Source organism: Elephantulus edwardii, unplaced genomic scaffold, assembly GCF_000299155.1.
Source record: "Elephantulus edwardii isolate Elephantulus edwardi_28Jun2011 unplaced genomic scaffold, EleEdw1.0 scaffold00193, whole genome shotgun sequence".
NCBI classification, from domain to species: domain Eukaryota; kingdom Metazoa; phylum Chordata; class Mammalia; order Macroscelidea; family Macroscelididae; genus Elephantulus; species Elephantulus edwardii.
This window is the reverse complement of record NW_006399943.1, coordinates 2,474,888-2,492,731: the sequence shown is the minus strand read 5'-3', so window position 1 is coordinate 2,492,731 and position 17,844 is coordinate 2,474,888. Positions and strand designations below refer to the sequence as shown.

General features: G+C 48.2%; 1 protein-coding gene across 1 annotated transcript in view; it reads right to left on the bottom strand.

Annotated features, from left to right (window-relative positions):
• CDH26 (cadherin 26) overlaps positions 1 to 17,329 on the bottom strand; it is a 45,639-nt gene extending 28,310 nt beyond the window's left edge. Inside the window, exons 1-5 of the mRNA XM_006896928.1 lie at positions 17,273 to 17,329; positions 7,033 to 7,087; positions 6,707 to 6,801; positions 3,671 to 3,775; positions 463 to 624 (exon numbers count right to left, since the gene is read on the bottom strand). Of these exons, the coding sequence (XP_006896990.1) occupies positions 463 to 624; positions 3,671 to 3,775; positions 6,707 to 6,801; positions 7,033 to 7,087; positions 17,273 to 17,329 (474 nt within the window). The remainder of the gene's footprint in view (positions 1 to 462; positions 625 to 3,670; positions 3,776 to 6,706; positions 6,802 to 7,032; positions 7,088 to 17,272) is intronic.
• Between the last annotated feature and the right edge of the window lie 515 nt (positions 17,330 to 17,844).

Sequence of the window (17,844 nt, the reverse complement as noted above, 5' to 3'; positions counted from 1 at the left end):
ACCATAGTGTGAGGGTGACTCAATGACACACAACACTTGGACTCAACAATAACGAACTATCAACACGTATGCAATGCCTTCTTGGGCAACCAGAGTGGCCTACGGGGCTCGTATCTCACAGATTTCAACTGTGAACTCCTCCAAACTAAACCAGCCCATTTTACAAACATCCTGTAATTGTACCCCGAATGCTTTCAGATCTGATCATGCTGGGACGTTGGTCACTGAACGAAGCTCTGTAGTAGACATAGTACCCCATTTCTAAGTGTGCCCACATCCCACTTTCAGGATTATAGGGTTAAATTCTGTGTTCCTCCCATACCTCTAAAACTTGTCACAATGCATACTAACTCAGTCTCCTGGAACTGGGATAAAGTTAGCTCCAACACTGCTTCACCAGCTACAATAACCCTGTAAGAGTTCGACAGTAAATCAAGCTTAGAGGAGAGCAGATTTTAGTACCAGAAAAGACGGCGTTGTTTCTCGATCCACGGAGCGGTGAACATAGATCTTGCCATTCTCATGATCTTCTATGGAAAACAAGCCCACTTCTGGGTACTCATCCACACCAGGTCCACTGATCAAATACATCAATGACACATTTTCAGACATATTATTGAACAGCTGGAAGGAGAAACAATAAAACAGAAAGAATGAGAATAAACCATTATGTAGACCAAGTATCAAAGTAAAAAATTTTAAAAATATTTTTTAAGGGATGGCCTCTAAAGCCCCCATCTAGAGTCTTATTCTAAAGAAACCAAAAGCTATGCAAAGGTGTAGGGAGATCATGTGACTTACTACTTGGTTTACAGTAGTAAAAAATTGGAAACAACACAACATCCATCAATATGGAAAGGGAGTGTTGACAGTGTGGTGTGTTAGGTGTTGGTAAGTCAGGAGTACAAATGCACCAGCTGCTCCATGGGAGAAAGATGGTCCGTCCCTCCCATTAAGATTGATGGCCTGAGAGCCCAACAGAGGGTCACCACGTGGAGACTCAGTTTGCTGGTCTTGTGTTATGAGAACCTACACCGGTGTGTTATAGGAACCCTCCCAGTTCTGGTGTGTTATGAGAACCCATGCTGGTGTGTCATGGGGTCCCTCCCGGCCCCGGTGTGTCATGGAAACCCTCCCAGCCCACAGTGTCATGGGGACCCTCCCAGCCCTGTGGTGTCATGGGAACCCTCCCAGCCGATGGTGTCATGGGGACCCTCCCAGCCCCAGCGTGTCATGGGAACCCTCCCAGCCCACGGTGTCATGGGGACCCTCCCAGCCCTGGTGTTTCATGGGGACCCTCCCGGCCCCGGTGTAGCCCACATGGAGACACCGTGGAGTAGCTCTGCAGTTAGAGGATGGCTTTTTTGGTGTTTTGGAAAATTTTTTGTAGCTGTTGTTGAGAATATGTGCCAACTCAACAAGCAAAACATAAACCAATTCAATAATTGTACAATTCAGTGACATTGGCCATCCAGCTCATCCTCCTTTTCCAAACCATCTGTCCCTCATTACCTGAACTCACTGCCCCCTAACTTCCTTATCGAACCTTTCAGGCTGCTGCTGTCAATTTGATCCCATGTAGTGTGTGAAAACCGCCACTCATCCATTGGTTCTCCGTGCTGTGGTGGCTCCCGTGTAGCGGTCACGCAGGAAGCATGCTCCTGGGCTCTAACACCAGCAGGGAGCAGTGCTTGAAGAAGGACATTGATGAAATAGAGGGCCATTGAAAGTGAAGAGCCTTAACAGGGTGCGTGGACAAGTGGCTCCAACAGGGAGCTCAAGTGTAGCTACGCATGTGGGGAGCGCAGGTCAGACTGGGCTTCATTCTGGAGGTGGAACTGACCAGGCGACACTTCGTTAAAAAGTACAATATATCGGGGAGCTCTGGTGGCCTAGTGGCAAGGAGCTACAACTACAATCCCAGGGCCGCACAGTTTTAATCCACCAGATGCTCTGCCGGGGAAAGAGAGACAATCTCCTCCTGTACCAGTCAGATCTGATCTGACGGTACACTCACACAAAAATAAAAAATTTACATTAAAAAAATTTTAAAAGTACAATATAGTACAACAAGAAAGGCAAGTTGCCAAACAATGCACACAACAACTCCACTTCTTTAATGCAGGTTTGCATAGTAAATGCTTTGGGATGGCTAGAAGAGTGTGTGCCAATTTTCACTTTTTATTAATCCTTGAGGCTAAGAGGGTAAGAGTCACAGCTGATGTTCAGGACAGGCTTGGTGTTACACTCACTACGTGCTGACTTGTCCTGGCCTCGTACCTCTGTGTAGGTGGCTCCTCTCCTGGCCCCATTGCACAGATGATGGAACAGGTAGGACAAATGCTCTGTGCACGAGAACTTCACCGCATTGACCGTTATTAGTATCACTGACTCCTGAGAACACGCACTTCACCGCTGGGCCTGAAAACTCGTGGTGCTTGTGGCCTGTTTCTGCTTTCTTGTAAGCATGTGCTGGTTTTAGGAACACTTAGAAATATATTTTAAACATTTTTTTCTAAGAATCATAGAAAGTCAGAGCTGTGTGATGATCTGAGTAACTCATTGAAAACTCACAGATGCTCTGGGACCAGGGCGCTAGTGGTGCAGAGAGAGCAGGCGAAGGGCCCGATCCCACCACCTGGACGCCCTCTCTTGTCCTGTTACCTGACACTCAGCACGCCATGGGGAGGCGGTCCAGAATGTGGGGACACATTCTGTGGTAACAGCCACAGGAGAGCGAACCCGTCAAGTGCTGCTGTGTGGAAACACGGGATCCACGTTGCCAGGCCTTCCAATGTGAATTCTCAGAGTATTTTTAAGGTTTCCATATTTTTAAATAAGAACCAAGTTTCTAAGGCTCCACATAAAGTAAATGAACCTTGCTTCCAAAGGAACTAGATGTTGTCTGAGTGCTGCTGCTGTGCTCTGAAAGGGATCACAAGCGGAAGACAGGGTGGGAGGAAGATGTGGAATAAAACTCAAAATCAGAAAAAGACAAAGCTTGCAGGGCTGCTGGAGACGCATGAATCCCCAAGACAATAGCCCTCCAGCACCCGGCAAACCTGGGGCTGAACTCAGCAAAGTGGCTCAGCTTCCAACCAGAAAGTAAACAGTGAAGAATTATAAAGTGGCTGAAACGTCAGCGAGGAAGACACTCCTTACTGAGAAAGATCAACAGGGCAGCATCTGTCCAGGGAGAAAGCTCAGCAGGCAGGCAGGGACAGGTGAGAGGAGAGATGGAAAAAGGAGACATGTGGAGGAAGTTGGAAGAGTGCTGCTACATTGTTGGGAATTGGAATCCGTGTCACAAAATGACAAATGTGTACAGTTGTTGAACGAAAAACAGATTCTCTCTAACCTTCACCCAGATTATAATAAAAAAGAAACCAACAGCAAAGAAAAGCCTTGTGTATGGACAGAATCAACCTGCCTGTGACCACATGGGATTCTGATTCTCTCAATTTACAAAGAGAAGGGAGGTGCCCAAGTGCCTCCACTCACTCCAGGTGGAGTGAGCCCTGGAACCCTGGTCTGCAGAACTCTGGAGCATCTTCCTACCCTGTCCACTACCCGGCCGCACCAGTCCATGCCCTTCCTAATCAGAACCCTCTGCTAACGAGACATGACTCCCGAGGGGACAGGGGACCCTTCTGAAGACGAAGTGCTTTACCTCACCCACGAGTTTCGGGAAGGGGCCTGAATCTTCCTCCTCAAGCTCCAAGGTGGTGACAGTCCATCTCCTCTTGTATCGACGCACAGGCCAGTGACTCTCTCCCTGGAAGGAACAGGGACAGTGGTGAGAAGATGAAGGGATGATGCCAGCAGCTCCTGCCTGTCGTGTGTTCACTTTACACACAGTGCCTGTGCTAACACTTGACGTGCTGATGCTCTGATCCCTGCGACAGCCACCACAACTCGGAAATGACAAGTCTCTGTTCCCCTAAGAACTGTGAACTCGTTCCTAAGCCGGGAGACAGGATTTTACATGGTTCCTGGGCGCCCTGAAGGCACAGTGGTCAAGCCTCAGCTGATTACCGAAAGGACTGTAGTCAGACCGAAGTGATTTTGAAGTGAAGGCTGTGGCCGTTTTTGTCCATAAAGGATTCTCATTGCTGTCGAGTTAGAACTGACTCAAAACCGATCCTGCGGTGGGTTCCCAGGCTGTTTACTGAACGGGAGGAGATTGCCCATCTTGCTCGTTTAGGGCTGGTGGTGAATTTGAGCTGTCCTAGAATCATAGCCTTTGGATCAACAGCAAAACTCCATCCAGTTACATCCCGGCCTTAGAAGTCCTGACCATCTCACTCTGCCCTCCAGGGTCACCAAACGTCAGAATCAGTGAGATGAGCGATTCTGACGGCACAGGAAGAGCATTAAACGTGTGTCAGATGCCTGCAGAACAACGGACATACAACAGCCATTAAAAGAACGAGACATTATTCCCATTCCTTCGTCTCCCAGTCTTTCTGAAATCATTGCTGAGAAAGCCTCAGTTCAGTTCTTACGGGCCTTTAGCGCCTCCTCATTTACTGAGCTTATTTACCGAGACAAACACACTTACACTCAGATCTTCAGTTCAGACGCTTGTCAGGCAGGAGATTTCACAGCATGGTTCTGTTTGAGAGGGATAGATAGACAGACAGATGGGTGGATAGAGATAGTGTGTGTGTGTGTGTGTGTGTGTGTGTGTGTGTGTGTGTGTGCGTGTGTGCGTGCGCGCGCGCGCGCACGCGTATGTATTTCACAGCTGACATCTGCTTATCACATGGAAACAATCTTCTAGCCTGTTGATTTGTATCCACAAAGTAGAAACACAGTGAAATATGAGGCCACTGCAATCCAGTGTTGTTGATTGCCTTCAAGTCGAGCATGACTCATAGTGACCCTATGGGGAAAAAAAGGCCTGAAGCCCTCATTTATCAAAGTTCACAGAGTTTGCAGAGGTATGTTATTTAGGAAGTGGATGCCACTCCTGCTTCCGACTGTAATCCAATAGCACTACCTCCTTTCCCGAGTCTCACAAGTTGTCCTTCTTAGGCCAAGTACGATCTTGCTCCTTTTCTATCATGATTGAATAAGGTGCAGCTGTAGTGTGGGAAGGCCGAGTCTGACTTGCACTAACTCCACAGAACAGAGCTGTCCCCATCAATAACATCCACAGTACCAGAAGGACAGCCACAAGGTCAAATCTACTTCTACTAATCACTGCGCTGGAAAGTCATTGCCACCTACAGATTTGAACTTATTCTCACTTGTGGGGTTTCTTAAGGAACTGGGTTGGGAGGCAGAGGACATCACACAGTGAAATTCCAGGTTTAGTCCTATAGTTCCAAGTCAGAGTAACAGCAAGACACAATTCCTCAACTAGTTCAGGCAGCTTCTCAGTCAACAAGTCAAAGTCCAAGTTCAGGCCGGCAGCACGAACACAAGAAGCCTCTGGTTTCCTCAGTCACCCAGAAGGCTTTGCCCCACAGCAGTCACAAGCCAGCTCTTCCTTCAATCATCTGACAAGCTCTGTCTCCAGGGTTCCATCAGGCCACACCTCGTCCTGATGAGAGTCAGGTTAGCTCCCTCCTTTAAGTGGTCCCACAGCTGTTGATGATGTTGAAGATGCTTCTCAGCAGGTGAACCTTGTGTCTGCAGGTGAGGCAGCCGGCGACCACGCCTCCGGACAGGAGCCAAGTCAATGGATGTAAAAGACAGGAGTCCTAACACCACACTCATCTTAGTGGGAAATGTTCCCATTTTCCTTCTCTGATGGGTTTCAATATTACACAAGTCCTGGCCGTCACAGGTTTTGCCGTCCTTTTAAAATGACTTCATTAGGAAGTGAACTGATCGGGAGAACAACCGTGCATAAGTAACAGTGAGGCGGCTGTGGTTGTTGGTTGCCATGGTGTCGGTTCTGGCTCTGGGTGGGCTCCTGTGCAGAGGAGGGCCACTCCACGAGGGTTTTCAAGGCTGAGGCCTTTCAGAAGCAGATCACCTGACCTGTCTTCTGAGACACCCCTGCGTGGATTCTAACTGTCAACCTTTGGGCTGGTCGTTGAGTACAGCTTGCACCACCCAGGGACTGTTGACAGTCAGGTAGAGTGACAACAGGGCAGGTGCTCACAACACTGCTGCTGGTGCCATTTCCTTGTCTCAGGCCTCGCTCACAGCTGAGAACCGTGAAGCTGTTAACATCCGTAAAGACAGAGACAGTGAGACTGAGCCTTAGAGGGAAAGAAACCCCGTCTCACAGACTTTGGCCATGTTATCAGGAAGGACCAGTCCTTGGGGAAAGATGTTGGGGGGTCAGAGGAACACCCTCTACAAGGTGGATTGACACAGTGACTGTAACAACGGGTTTGAGTGTATCAGACATTGTGAGGCTGACACAGGGTAGGGCAAGATTCAGATCCGTTGTTCACAGGGTCAGAATGAGTTATAGTCAACTTGCTGGCTCTTAACAACACCAGGAGGCCTCAGGGCTCGCACCATCTGGTTGATTTCTGATGAGAGATTTCTCACATTCTGCTTTGATAACAAGCCAGACATACCTTAACTCCTCTCCTGCAATCCCTGGAGAGCCGATACCCACGTCTATTAACTACTTCATTCCCTACCAGCTCCAAACAGACCACAAAGAACCTAAACCTACATCCAGTCTCTTCATGAAGTGCCCTCTCATTGATTTATTAAGAAATCGAATTCCAAGCCCCACCTTTATTTGACTAGTAAGATTGTCTCTGTCTTGTTGGAAGCTGCTGACAATATCAACCTTAAAAACAAAAATGACATTAATTTGTAGGGAAAAGACTTAGCAGAATCAGAGGAAAACTGCCTGAAGTCATACAAACCTTCCACAATTAAAAAGAAAAAGGAAAACCCTGCTTGTAAGTAAACCCCAATATAAACCGTGGAAAAAATACAAAATTGAAAACGTTTCGTTTGGATGAGTATAAGATCTCTTGTCCTTAGCATCTTGAATACGGCTTCTCTTCTGAAATTAAAGGAGCATTAATCCTAGTACTTGGATGTATTACTTACAAGGGCTGTCGCTCTTAGATGCCGTTGAGTGGCCTCTGGCACATGGTGGCCTCATCTGTGGGGAGCAGGGCGACACACTGCTGGGTCCCCCAGTGTCCCCCTCAGTCCCGCAGCGTCCCTGCGACAAAGGCCGCTTGAGCTCCTGGTATAGCTGTTGTATCAGCCCATGGCCCTGAGGGTGTGTATCCCATTTACTGACCCTCTGGATAGACCTGTGAGTCTAGCAATGGGCTCAAGGATATCAGAGATAACAAGGATGGCACGCACGGGAGAGGACAAGGTTCCAATCTACTGTTCCCAGGTTGTTATGAGTCATGGTTAACGTGACAGCAGCTAACAGCCACAGCAAACACATTGCCAAACATGACATTCTTCTCTGTTGATTGGTCTTTCCTGATGAAGTGTCCACATAAGCAAAATTGTTGTGACATTATTGGGTTGTTTGGTGCTTCTCCTGCCATCTACTACGTCACTGCTGTCACCTGCTGTCTCTGTGGCTCTGATCCGTGTGATCGTACATACAAACTGTCCAGACCCTGCCTGGTCCTGCACCGTCCACACCAGCGCTGCTGCGTTTACATCCACCGCTGCAGCCACTGCATCAACGCATCTCACTGGGTGTCTGTTTACTAAAAGGAGGAGACTCGTGGACCTCCTTGAGTTCTAAAACCTCAAACATCAGTCGATTTAGATAATGAATGCTTCCTGATCAACGCCGGAGTCAGATTAAGTTGCCCAATCACATATGTAACTTTAAAACTGAAAATTGCAGTTCTTGCTAAAAGACTGGATGAATACATTCCATTTTGACGACAGGTGAATTTCCAGGTGGTCTAGACTATTAACCAGAATATGTCTGTGTGCAATCTTCTCCCGGTGCTGTTTCACCTACCATAAAGCAAGGGCTGGGGCGAGATGCCTTCAAGAGCCCTTTCAGTTCTAAAGCTCTGTAAGTTTTAAGCTCATTTCACTGCTATAGCATGTGACCAACTCCAAAAACAGCCAGCAAGAGTGTTAGTTAAGAAAGACGTCTGAAATGTTGAATATTTCTACTTTTCCACCCCGGTGCTTAAGCTCCACATCATTAAGTGTGTTTCACTTCTCCTCTCTTTATGCCTGCCTCGGAAATGAACTTGAGATTCCACATCTGTGCAATGCGGGAAGTCTGGAAACTGTTGTGTTTTCAGCATTGACTTTCTCGTGCTCTTACTGTATCTCCATCCCTGCCAGTTGTAGGGAATTTGTCCAAAAGATTTACATCACAGGGGGAGGGAAGCCCTAGTGACTCAGGGTTAAGGGCTCAGAGGCTGACTCAAAGGTCAGTGGTGCAAACCCTCCAGATGGTCTGAGAGAGAAAGACGAGGGAATTACTTTCTTAAAGCTTACAGTCTTAGACCCTGGGCCAGCTGTATGCTATCCTAATCCCACAGAGTCACATGAACTGGAAATGACTTGATGACAGTGAGTTTGGTGGGTTTGTTTTTGTAGGGCTTTTTGAAGCCAGAGGGACCCAGTGGCTCTGTGGTGAAAGCTAACCAAAGGTTTGGTGGTTCAAACCCAACAGTCACTTCGATGGACAAAGACGAGGCACTCTCCTGCCGTAAAGAATTAGGGCCTTGGAAACGCAATGCAACAGTTCTGCTCTGCCCTGTGCGTCTGCCTCAACTTGATGGGAGTGGGTTCCCTTTGACTCTGTTTTCTGGAACGTGATGGGGGAGGTCTTTATTGAGGCGAGTCTTTCCAGCTGGGGAATTTCTAGTGGCCTATTCGCTGAACTGTTTCATAGCAGAGTCACAGGCAGACAACTTTACTGCAAGGCTCATTCCACTCATCCTTTGACAGATGGTGCTGGACTTGGGGCATTTGCTCAGTCTCCTTGGGTTGGCCTAGCGGCACAGCTGTGGCACTTACAGGAGCGGGTGGGGATTGTCTGAGCCAGCAGTGAGTATTTAAGGTCTACACGGCTGCCTACAAGCCAGGGAACACTTGAATACGTGTGGTTATTTTGTCTTGTTTACAATCAGTTTTCCGTCCAGCAGTTGACTCATATTCCTTTTACAGCATTAATTATGATACAGGGCCGGTGAGGTGGGCCTTTGGGGGTAAGTGTTGTCATACATATCCCATATCTGATTTGGGTCTTCTGTTGTGAGCCCTTACACAGTGGTCAGTGGTGGTAGCCGGGCACTGCCTAGTTCTGGTCTTAGACTCATGAAAGTTGAGGGTCAAATAACCACCAGTCCCTTGGACTAAGATGTATTGTTTTGAGTGATAACTTTCATCCATGGAAAACTTGGTATTCTGATGCCACTGTGATCAAGTCTCTGTGAATGATTTTGCTTAATCTATGCTCCATACTTCTCTCTGAGCTCCAGATGAGGGCTTTCCAGGAGAACTTAGTGGAGGACTGGAAATGCCCTAATTTGCATTGTCCTCTATGTGTCTATTGTATCTCTATTGTGTCTATTGTGACCTTGAATGTGGTTTCTGCAGCTGAGCAGCTGAAGAGCCCTTTGTACTTGATCCTGATCTATGTCTGTGGAAGTAGCCACATGCGGCCATCACCTTGGGTGATGGAGGCAACGTGGAGTAGTCGTTGAGTGGAAGTGGGTTTCTGAAGCTCACCTTCCTGAGTTCCAATCCTATCCCACCCCTTCCAAGCTGTATCATGTTATGCAAACTACGCCACTTCTCTGAGCCGGTAAGGATGTCCCCGTCAGGCCTGATGTGAGCATTAACTATGTATACAACTACACACACACACCTGTTTAATCGCGATAGCATACCATTCATGACCAGAAAACCTGCTGCTATTAAGACGATCCCAACATCTAGTTCTTTTGATCTCGGGGTTGTAACCACTTGTGGGACAGAGGTCAAGTGCTCCACGGGGCTCTAAGGCTGTTCTCTGTGGAAATGGGTGACCACGTCTTTCCCCCATGTTGCAATTGTCAGCCCCAAAGCACCAACTGTTTGCTTAGCAACTGAGGCTTAAGTTCTGCTTAACCACCAAGCTTCCTTTCCAATCATGAAGATAACATTATTCTTACACACAATGTGCTTAGGGCACCATTAGAGTTAAATGTTTTGAAAACCAAATAAACTCAAATTCATTGCTGTTGAGTCAGAGCCCTCCATAGCTGACCCTCCAGCGGCTTTTCAGACGGGAACCACACGGGAAGAGATTGCCCATCTTTCTCCCACAGAGCAGCTGAGGGCTGTGAAGCACCTGCTTCTGAACCAGCAGTTCAGCTCCTTCCCAGAAGCCCACCAGAGCTCCCTAAGAATAAATAAGTCCTCTTTCCACCCTCCTAACTACTGCTTTTACTACCCAGTCCTTACTCAGCGTTCCTACCACATAGACAACCTGAACCCAACAAGTCCAGGACCGACCCGTGTAATGCACACCTGTCCCTCCTTAATCCAGGGTAAGCTTCCTGCTTGCTCATCCCAGAGGTCACCCTTCATACCAGCTCTTCGCTCATCCTTACTTCCAACCAGCCTCCAAATCCTGCCAATTTTAAAAGATTCCCAGCCCTTATGGTTCAGGTCCCACCACCCATCTACCCATGTGTCATACTGTGGTGATTGGCACGTCAGAAGCTATGCTAGGAGTATTTCAAATGCCAGCATCGGAACCCAGGGTACACAGGTCACAGCAGAACTTCCAAACCCAGATAGACTAGGAAGGAAGTCTTGCAATCCGCTCCTGAAAACAGCCAGTGGAAATCCTGTGGGTGACAATAGAACACTGTCTAAGAGAAGGCTAGCAGATGGCCCTCAGGTTGGCAGGTGCTCAAAATGCAGTGACCGTAACAGTGAACGCAGGCCACTGGCCATTAGTGCATAACTGGCCCTGGTCACCATGTCTGAGTCAGTTCGGCGGCAGCTTACAGTAAGAACTTGAGCAAGATCTTCCTCCATGACTTCCTGGCACATTCTCCTGACTGTTCTCTCCAGATGTCTCCTGCAACCCTTAACTTCCTCTCTCCACTGACATCTCAAAGGGCAAGGACTACAACTAGAACAACTGGCATAACAAAGTCCAAAATCGTCAAACAAACTAGGCATCCTGACAAAAACTAGGGGGACGCCAAGACTGGGGCCCTTAGACTCCCTTCCAACCTGGAGCCCAGCCCATCCTCAGGGACCACTTTCAGCCAAACAAGAGCCCAGGAGTGAATAATGGTGCCCGGGAGAGCCTTATTTCTCCGTACAATCAACCCCACAGACCGAAAGGCAGCATTTGTCATAGAACAAAGCTCAGAAAGCGCAGGAAAGGAGGGTGACTGGGCCAGAGAAGCCAGGGACAAGCCAGAAGAGGGCTGTTTCCTCAAGGTTACAGCAACCGACGTTATGGTGCAAAATGTGCAGAAACTGTTGAATGGAAAATTCATTTGCTCAATACACCCAGAGCATGAGAAAAAGAAAAAAATAAAGTACAGGCTCCATCAGGCTTCAGCAAAACCTGGCCTCCAGGGCTGTCAGGACAGAGCTCAGCGGGCTAGAAGTGGCTGCCCTATCCCCTGCCTGCCTTGAAGCCACCCCCTCTGATCACTCCCCTCACCCCTACAATCTCCAACCTTGATCTTCCTAAACGAAGATGATGGATGGGTTTCATATCACTAATGAAACAATCAGAGCAGAAACAGTATCATATTTTATGATAACTCCATTCAGAGCCTCACAGGTTAAAACGGGACGCAATCGTTTTCCCTCCTCGGCGAAGCTCCGTGTATACATTCCTCCCCTCTCCCTGATCTTCTAGCCAGAGCTGCAGGTCCCCTGGCTCCTGGGACTTCAGAGGGTTGGAGTGGGAGGAGCTGGCCCATTTCTCCTGACTCTGTCATCACCAATCATTGACCTGAAACACAGAGGCAAGCCTTCAAGACAGCCTTCAGACTTTGTCACCTGGCTTCCTGTCAGAGTGATAAACCCGGGTGTGGAGAATTCAAGAGAAAACTGCAGGTGTGGTAGTATCCAGGAGACCGCAATCAGATGGACATGGTGTCACCCCAGAGCTGGTGTCACCCAGGGCAGTAACCCCTGGTGGCATCCCTGTCCCTGCTTCTTTGTTTCCATCCTAACCGTCAGTGGCTATCAGTGCATCCTGATTGCATAGTTGATGAATTTTAGGCTTCAGAAATCACCAAGATATCTTCAATTTCTTCATCTTTGACTGTAATAGTGTGCCCCCAAAAATGTACTTGCTATGCATCAGAAAGCTGGATAATGACTAAGAATGATAGGAGAACTGATGCCTTTGAGCTGTGATGCTGGAGAAGAGTATTAAATATACCGTGGACTGCTAGGAGAACAAACAAGTTCATCCTGAAGAGGGTGAAACCAGGCTGTTCCTTGGAGGCAAGGATTCTGAAGCTTCAACTGACACACTATGGACATGTTGCAAGGAGGGATTAGTCCTTGAAAGGGGACATGATGCTTGGGAGGGTGGAGGGACAGCACAAGAGAGGAAAACCCATGAAGAGACAGATTGACTCATTGACTAGGATCACGAGGGCAGGTGTGTCAGGCAATGAGGTCGGCTAGGGACAGAGCAGGGTTCAGGACTGTTTGTTGTACACAAGATTCCTATGAGTCAAGCGGCTGACGACACACAGCTGATCTTCCTCACAGGTGTGCTGACGCTGTCTGTCACTGACAGGACTGACCTTCAGGATAGACCTCGAAACGTTCTTTTTGACAGTGGATGTGATGCCCCTTCCTCTTCCATTTCTTCTACCGGGAACAGCAGGCGATACGACTGTCTGATTGAAAATAATCAATGTCAGTCCATTTCAACTCACTGAAGCCATGGATGTTGTTCCTAGGGTCGCCATGAGTCATACACAGCTTGACAGCCCCCAAGAGCTACAGCAAATATCCACTTCATTCTTTCTCTGACTTCTCACTTTCCCTGTTCATGCTCTGTACTGTCTATATTCTGATTCTTGATAGAGGTTTACATATCTTTTCCCCCATTCTGAGTCAAGTTACATCAGTACATGAAGGTCCCTCATTGGCTGAGATTTACTCCATCCCCGTCGTTAAGGTAGACTCCTCTCTGAGAGTGCAGTTCGCCCTCAGTTGTGTTTCCACACCTTCCCAGCCTGAGGGCTCACCTTCGGGCTCACAATATCACAAGGTGCCCCACTTTCTATATCAGAATGTATCAGAAGTTCCCAAGAAAGAGAAGGAGATCCTCAACAAAGCGGGTTAACACAGCGCCCGCAATGAGGGGAGTGAGTGTGGCTGGGACCATGACAACAGTGCAGGACAGGCAAGGTTCCAGTGTGTGGTTCCTAGGTCCCTGTGGATGGTCGTCTGTTCGATGGCACCTACCAACAACAATTCACAAGGTTTCACTTCCATGTTTTTTTGTAAGTGGATTTTTAGGTAGTCTTTCACAACCTGTTAGTCTGGAAACTCCCCTGAAACTTGTCCATTCTGCTGGTGTTTGAAGTATAGATGCTATTCCTAGTGTCACAGAAATGCACAGGCCACCGCCATACAGAACATCAACAGATAAGTCATAGAATATCCCACATGCAGCCCTGAACTGCTCCAGGACAAATTGCTCAGATCAGATGAGTACTCACAACAAGATTGTTTTAGAAAATCTTTCTACTTTAAAGCAGAATTCTTTTTCTTCCCTCTTTTCCTTTAATTAGCACTTCATTCTCACAAACGTTAATTGCATCTGTTCAAAAGTACTGTTGTTGTTGTTGTTGATGGCCTTCAAGTATGACTTAGAGTGACCCTATGAACAAAAGGCCTGACTGAAATCCCTCTGCAACTATCGACATCATCAAAGTTCACAGAGTTTCCAGACGCAAGTTGTTTAGGAAGGATGTCTCTCTTGCTTCCAAAAGTACTACTAATAAAAAAAAGTATAGGGAAAACACCAAAACATTTGACAAATCATTGACACACTTCGTGTGAGCAGCAGTGAAAACAAGTTTGTAGCTGGGTGCAGATGAAACCACGTGATTAGAAGCATCATTGTAATCGAGTAATAATGACAGCTCAGACCCATGCACACTGATAGGGTCAATAAAGTAGATAGACCACCACAATTTCAGCCTGGTGAGCATATTGATGCATGCAAGATAAGCTTACAAAAAACAAACTTTCGTCGTCTTAACTAACTACAGGGTTATTTTTTTCCTAATAACCTTGCAATTTCGTATTGGTTTTTCTTCAGTTTAATATATATTTTGTTTTCTAACATTAATTACAATTGATGAATAGAATTCACTAACATGGTTGATGCACCCCTTACTGTAGATTGCCTTTCACTTTGCTCAACTTACTTTTTAAATTTTTCCTCTCTTCTCATCTAATTAATGGCCTATTTTGCCTAAAAAGAATAATTTTGTGCTGAAACACAGCATAAAAACTGTATAGAGAGTTATAAAAATTTTATAGAGCATTTGGTGCTGCCCACCCTCTCTGACAGTGTCCCTGGAATCCACATACAGCCTCTCTCACCAGGTGGTGGAGTCCACACATAGTACAATCCCTACCGCCGTGCAGACCCAACACACCCTTACATGAGCTTGCTGATGCAACGGGGGATGGCAGGGGGGATGGCAGGGGGATGGCAGGGGGATGGCAGGGGGGGATGGCAGGGGGCATGGCAGGGGAGATGCAGCTCTGTGCACTGATGACACTTGCTGGGACCAGGACCGAAGCAGGGGCTGCTGGAGCCGGGTTTAAACTGCAGTACATTCCAGCCCATTGAACACCCCGGAGCACGCAGCCCACTCTGAGGTCACAATCAGCTGCCTCAACTTGCCAGCAAGTGGGTTTGAGGCTGAACATCCTAAGAGGACTTTTGGGGCTTCTGTTCGGGAAAAGTGCCTGACTCAGAGCCCAGTACCAATCCTGACTTGGCAGCTCTCCACGGCTTTCCAAATCTGTTCATCTGGAGTGGAGGAGACTGTCCATCTGGCTCCTGTGAAGTGGTGGATTCAAACCACGGAACTTTCCATTAGCAACCCAACACTTAATCCACTACACCACCAGGGTAGTAAATCCCTGCTGCATGAGCACCGAGAAGACAGCCAGCCATTTCCACCATGGCTCGGGACCCAGGAAGACCAGAACCCAGAGCTCGTTCACAGGGACGTCCTGGGGTGAGCTCCTTCACGTCTCGGGCTGCTGCTCACAGTGCCACCAGGGAGGCAGCTACTGTTATCAGCCACATTTAAGGGTCAGGAACATGGACTCAGAGGTTTAAGAGAAACATCCCAGACCAGTTAAATCCGAATCTTTACAGTGGCTGAAGATTAAAACCCTTCATCAGTATTTGTTAACGTGTGTTGCTGGGCAATTCCCGGACTAGGAAGAAGGGCCTGGCAATCGCCTCCTGGAAACCTTACAGATCGCAATGGTCCAATTCACAAATGGTTGGGGAGGCAGGGCAGGACCGGGTAGCATCTAGTCCATTGTGCCCAGGGCACTGTGAGCCGGTCCAAGCTATGACAGCTACAATGGCCAGATGACCACCACAGCCACTTGTAGTCAAGTTGGAGGCCCTTGGCGACCACCAGGTGGCCATGGGCAGGTCAGAATCTGGGCTAGAAAGTAAAGCAGCCCAAGCCACTGCCCAGTCTTTGCCTATCAATACAGCAATGCTGCCCACCCTTGGCTAGTTTTGAGAGGAAGAAAAAACATCAACAATGTGACAGCTGTGTGCCCCCCCACCTTCACCCACGGAAAGCAAATTAGTCATAAGCAGCACGCCCACGCAACATTAACCCCGTCCAATGGACATGCAAACAGAATCAGCCCCATTTGAACATCAGGGTTCCAGCATTTACAAACCAATTTGAGAGAAAGTAACAGAGGTAAGGTGGGCAAGCGGAGGCGAGCCCCTCACCCTCACCAGCTCACTCAGTTCATCTTCCTGGAGACTATGGATTTGTTCTCTGTCCTGCAGAAGTGTGACTGGGTGTCTCCTTGGAAGAATTCTGTTTACAGCAGCAATGGAGCAGCCCTGAGGGCGAAGTGAGTAAATTCTCAGCTCCCAACCCTAAGGTGCTGCTCCAGGGAAGAAGGATGAAGCAGTCTGCTTCTGGAGAGATTTGTTGTTGTGTACCATCTACTGTTAGAGACCTCTCTAAAGTACTGAAGAGCAATGATGTTAGTCTGGAGACTAAGGTGTGCCTGATACAGGCCATGGTCTTTGCAATCACTTGCTATGCATCAGAGAGCTGGACAATGACTATGGAGGATAGAAGGAGAATTGATGCCTTTGAGCTGTGGTGTTAGAGAAGAGTATTGAATATCCTATGGACTGCTAAGAGAATGAACAGGTTCATCCTAGAGAGGGTTAAATCAGGTTGCTCCTTGGAGGCAAGGATTCTGAAGCTTCGTCTGACATACTTTGGACATGTTACAAGGAGAGACCAGTCCTTGGAGAGGGATGTTATGCTTGGGAGGTTGGAGAGACAGTGCAGGAGAGAGGGACCCTCGATGAGATGTATTGATTCAGTGACTGGGGAAATAGGGGTAGGTGTGTCAGAGGCAATAAGATTGTCACAGGATAGGGCACGGTTTAGGGCTGTTGTACCCATGGTCACTATGAGTCTCAGGCTACTTGACAGCACACAACAACAACAACCATCAAATTGGAACCCATGGGCTGATCCACCAATGGGCTTTCAGAAGCAGTAAATCACAGGAGAGGAAACTGCCCGTCCCATCCTTCTCCCGCAGAGCAGCCTGTGTGCCTGTGGGATTGCAGTGTAGCTTCTTAACATGAGGCCGTCAGAGGCTTCACAAGGCTGTGGGGCAGGTCTTCTTTGCTCTGTAGGGTCACTCTGCACTGGGACCAACTCAATGAAACTGAGATTGAGTGGGAACCTATATGAATGACTGTGTCATACAGAGAAGGTTTAAGGCTGGTCCCCAGAGCATGGCTGCAGCCCTCAGCTTGGGCCCCTAGCCCCTCCTGTGCACGCACGATGGAGCTGCCTCTGCAGATAACAGACTCTACATACCTGCTCATGAGCCCACCTAGCCTGTCCTGACACCAGAGAGATGTCCTGTCCCCATGCCACATGACACTCAGACTACAGCTTCCTTGTCCGTGTGCCCAGGTCACATGCACCCCCTGGCCTGACCCAGTAGGTCGCACACAGGTGTGTTTACAGTGCCCCCTTCACCCTACAGGGATAAGGCCTCTGGAGCTGCACTTCCCATCCTCACCCAACCCTAGGTGCATGCAGCTCACCTGCAGCAGGAGTACTGGGAGCAGCAGCAGCAGCAGGACCTGCTCCCTGGAGCCCATGCCCTCACCCCTCACCAGGACCACAGGTGGGGCCAGTGCACAGAGGACAGCAGTGCTGGGTCTCTGAAAGCAGGACCCTCCTTCCCAGCCAGCACTTGCCCTTCAAATGCTCTCCTGCCCACTGGCTGGCTGCTTTTATCCCCACTCTCCCCATCGCCCTTTCTTGACCCTCCTTGTATTTGTCAGGGCGGGGTAGGGTGACACTATTTAATCTCTCTCACTGAAAGTAGGGTTCTCAGGAAGGGTGTGGGAGAAATAAAGGTAGTGACCCAGCCACTCATGGTGATAGCTGAGCAGGTGAAATACAAAGCAGAGCTTCTGGGACAACGCTGGCAAGCACCTCCATCTAAAGGCCAAAGGTCTCTTTCAGGAGCAGGGTTTATTAATGACCTTGACCTACTTCCCATAACCCCTGCCCCTCCTAACATGAAGGGTTAGAAAACAACCCCAAGAGGAAATAACTCTTAGAGGAAAGGAAACAAAAAAAGCTTTCCAAAGCATAAGGGCATTTTCAC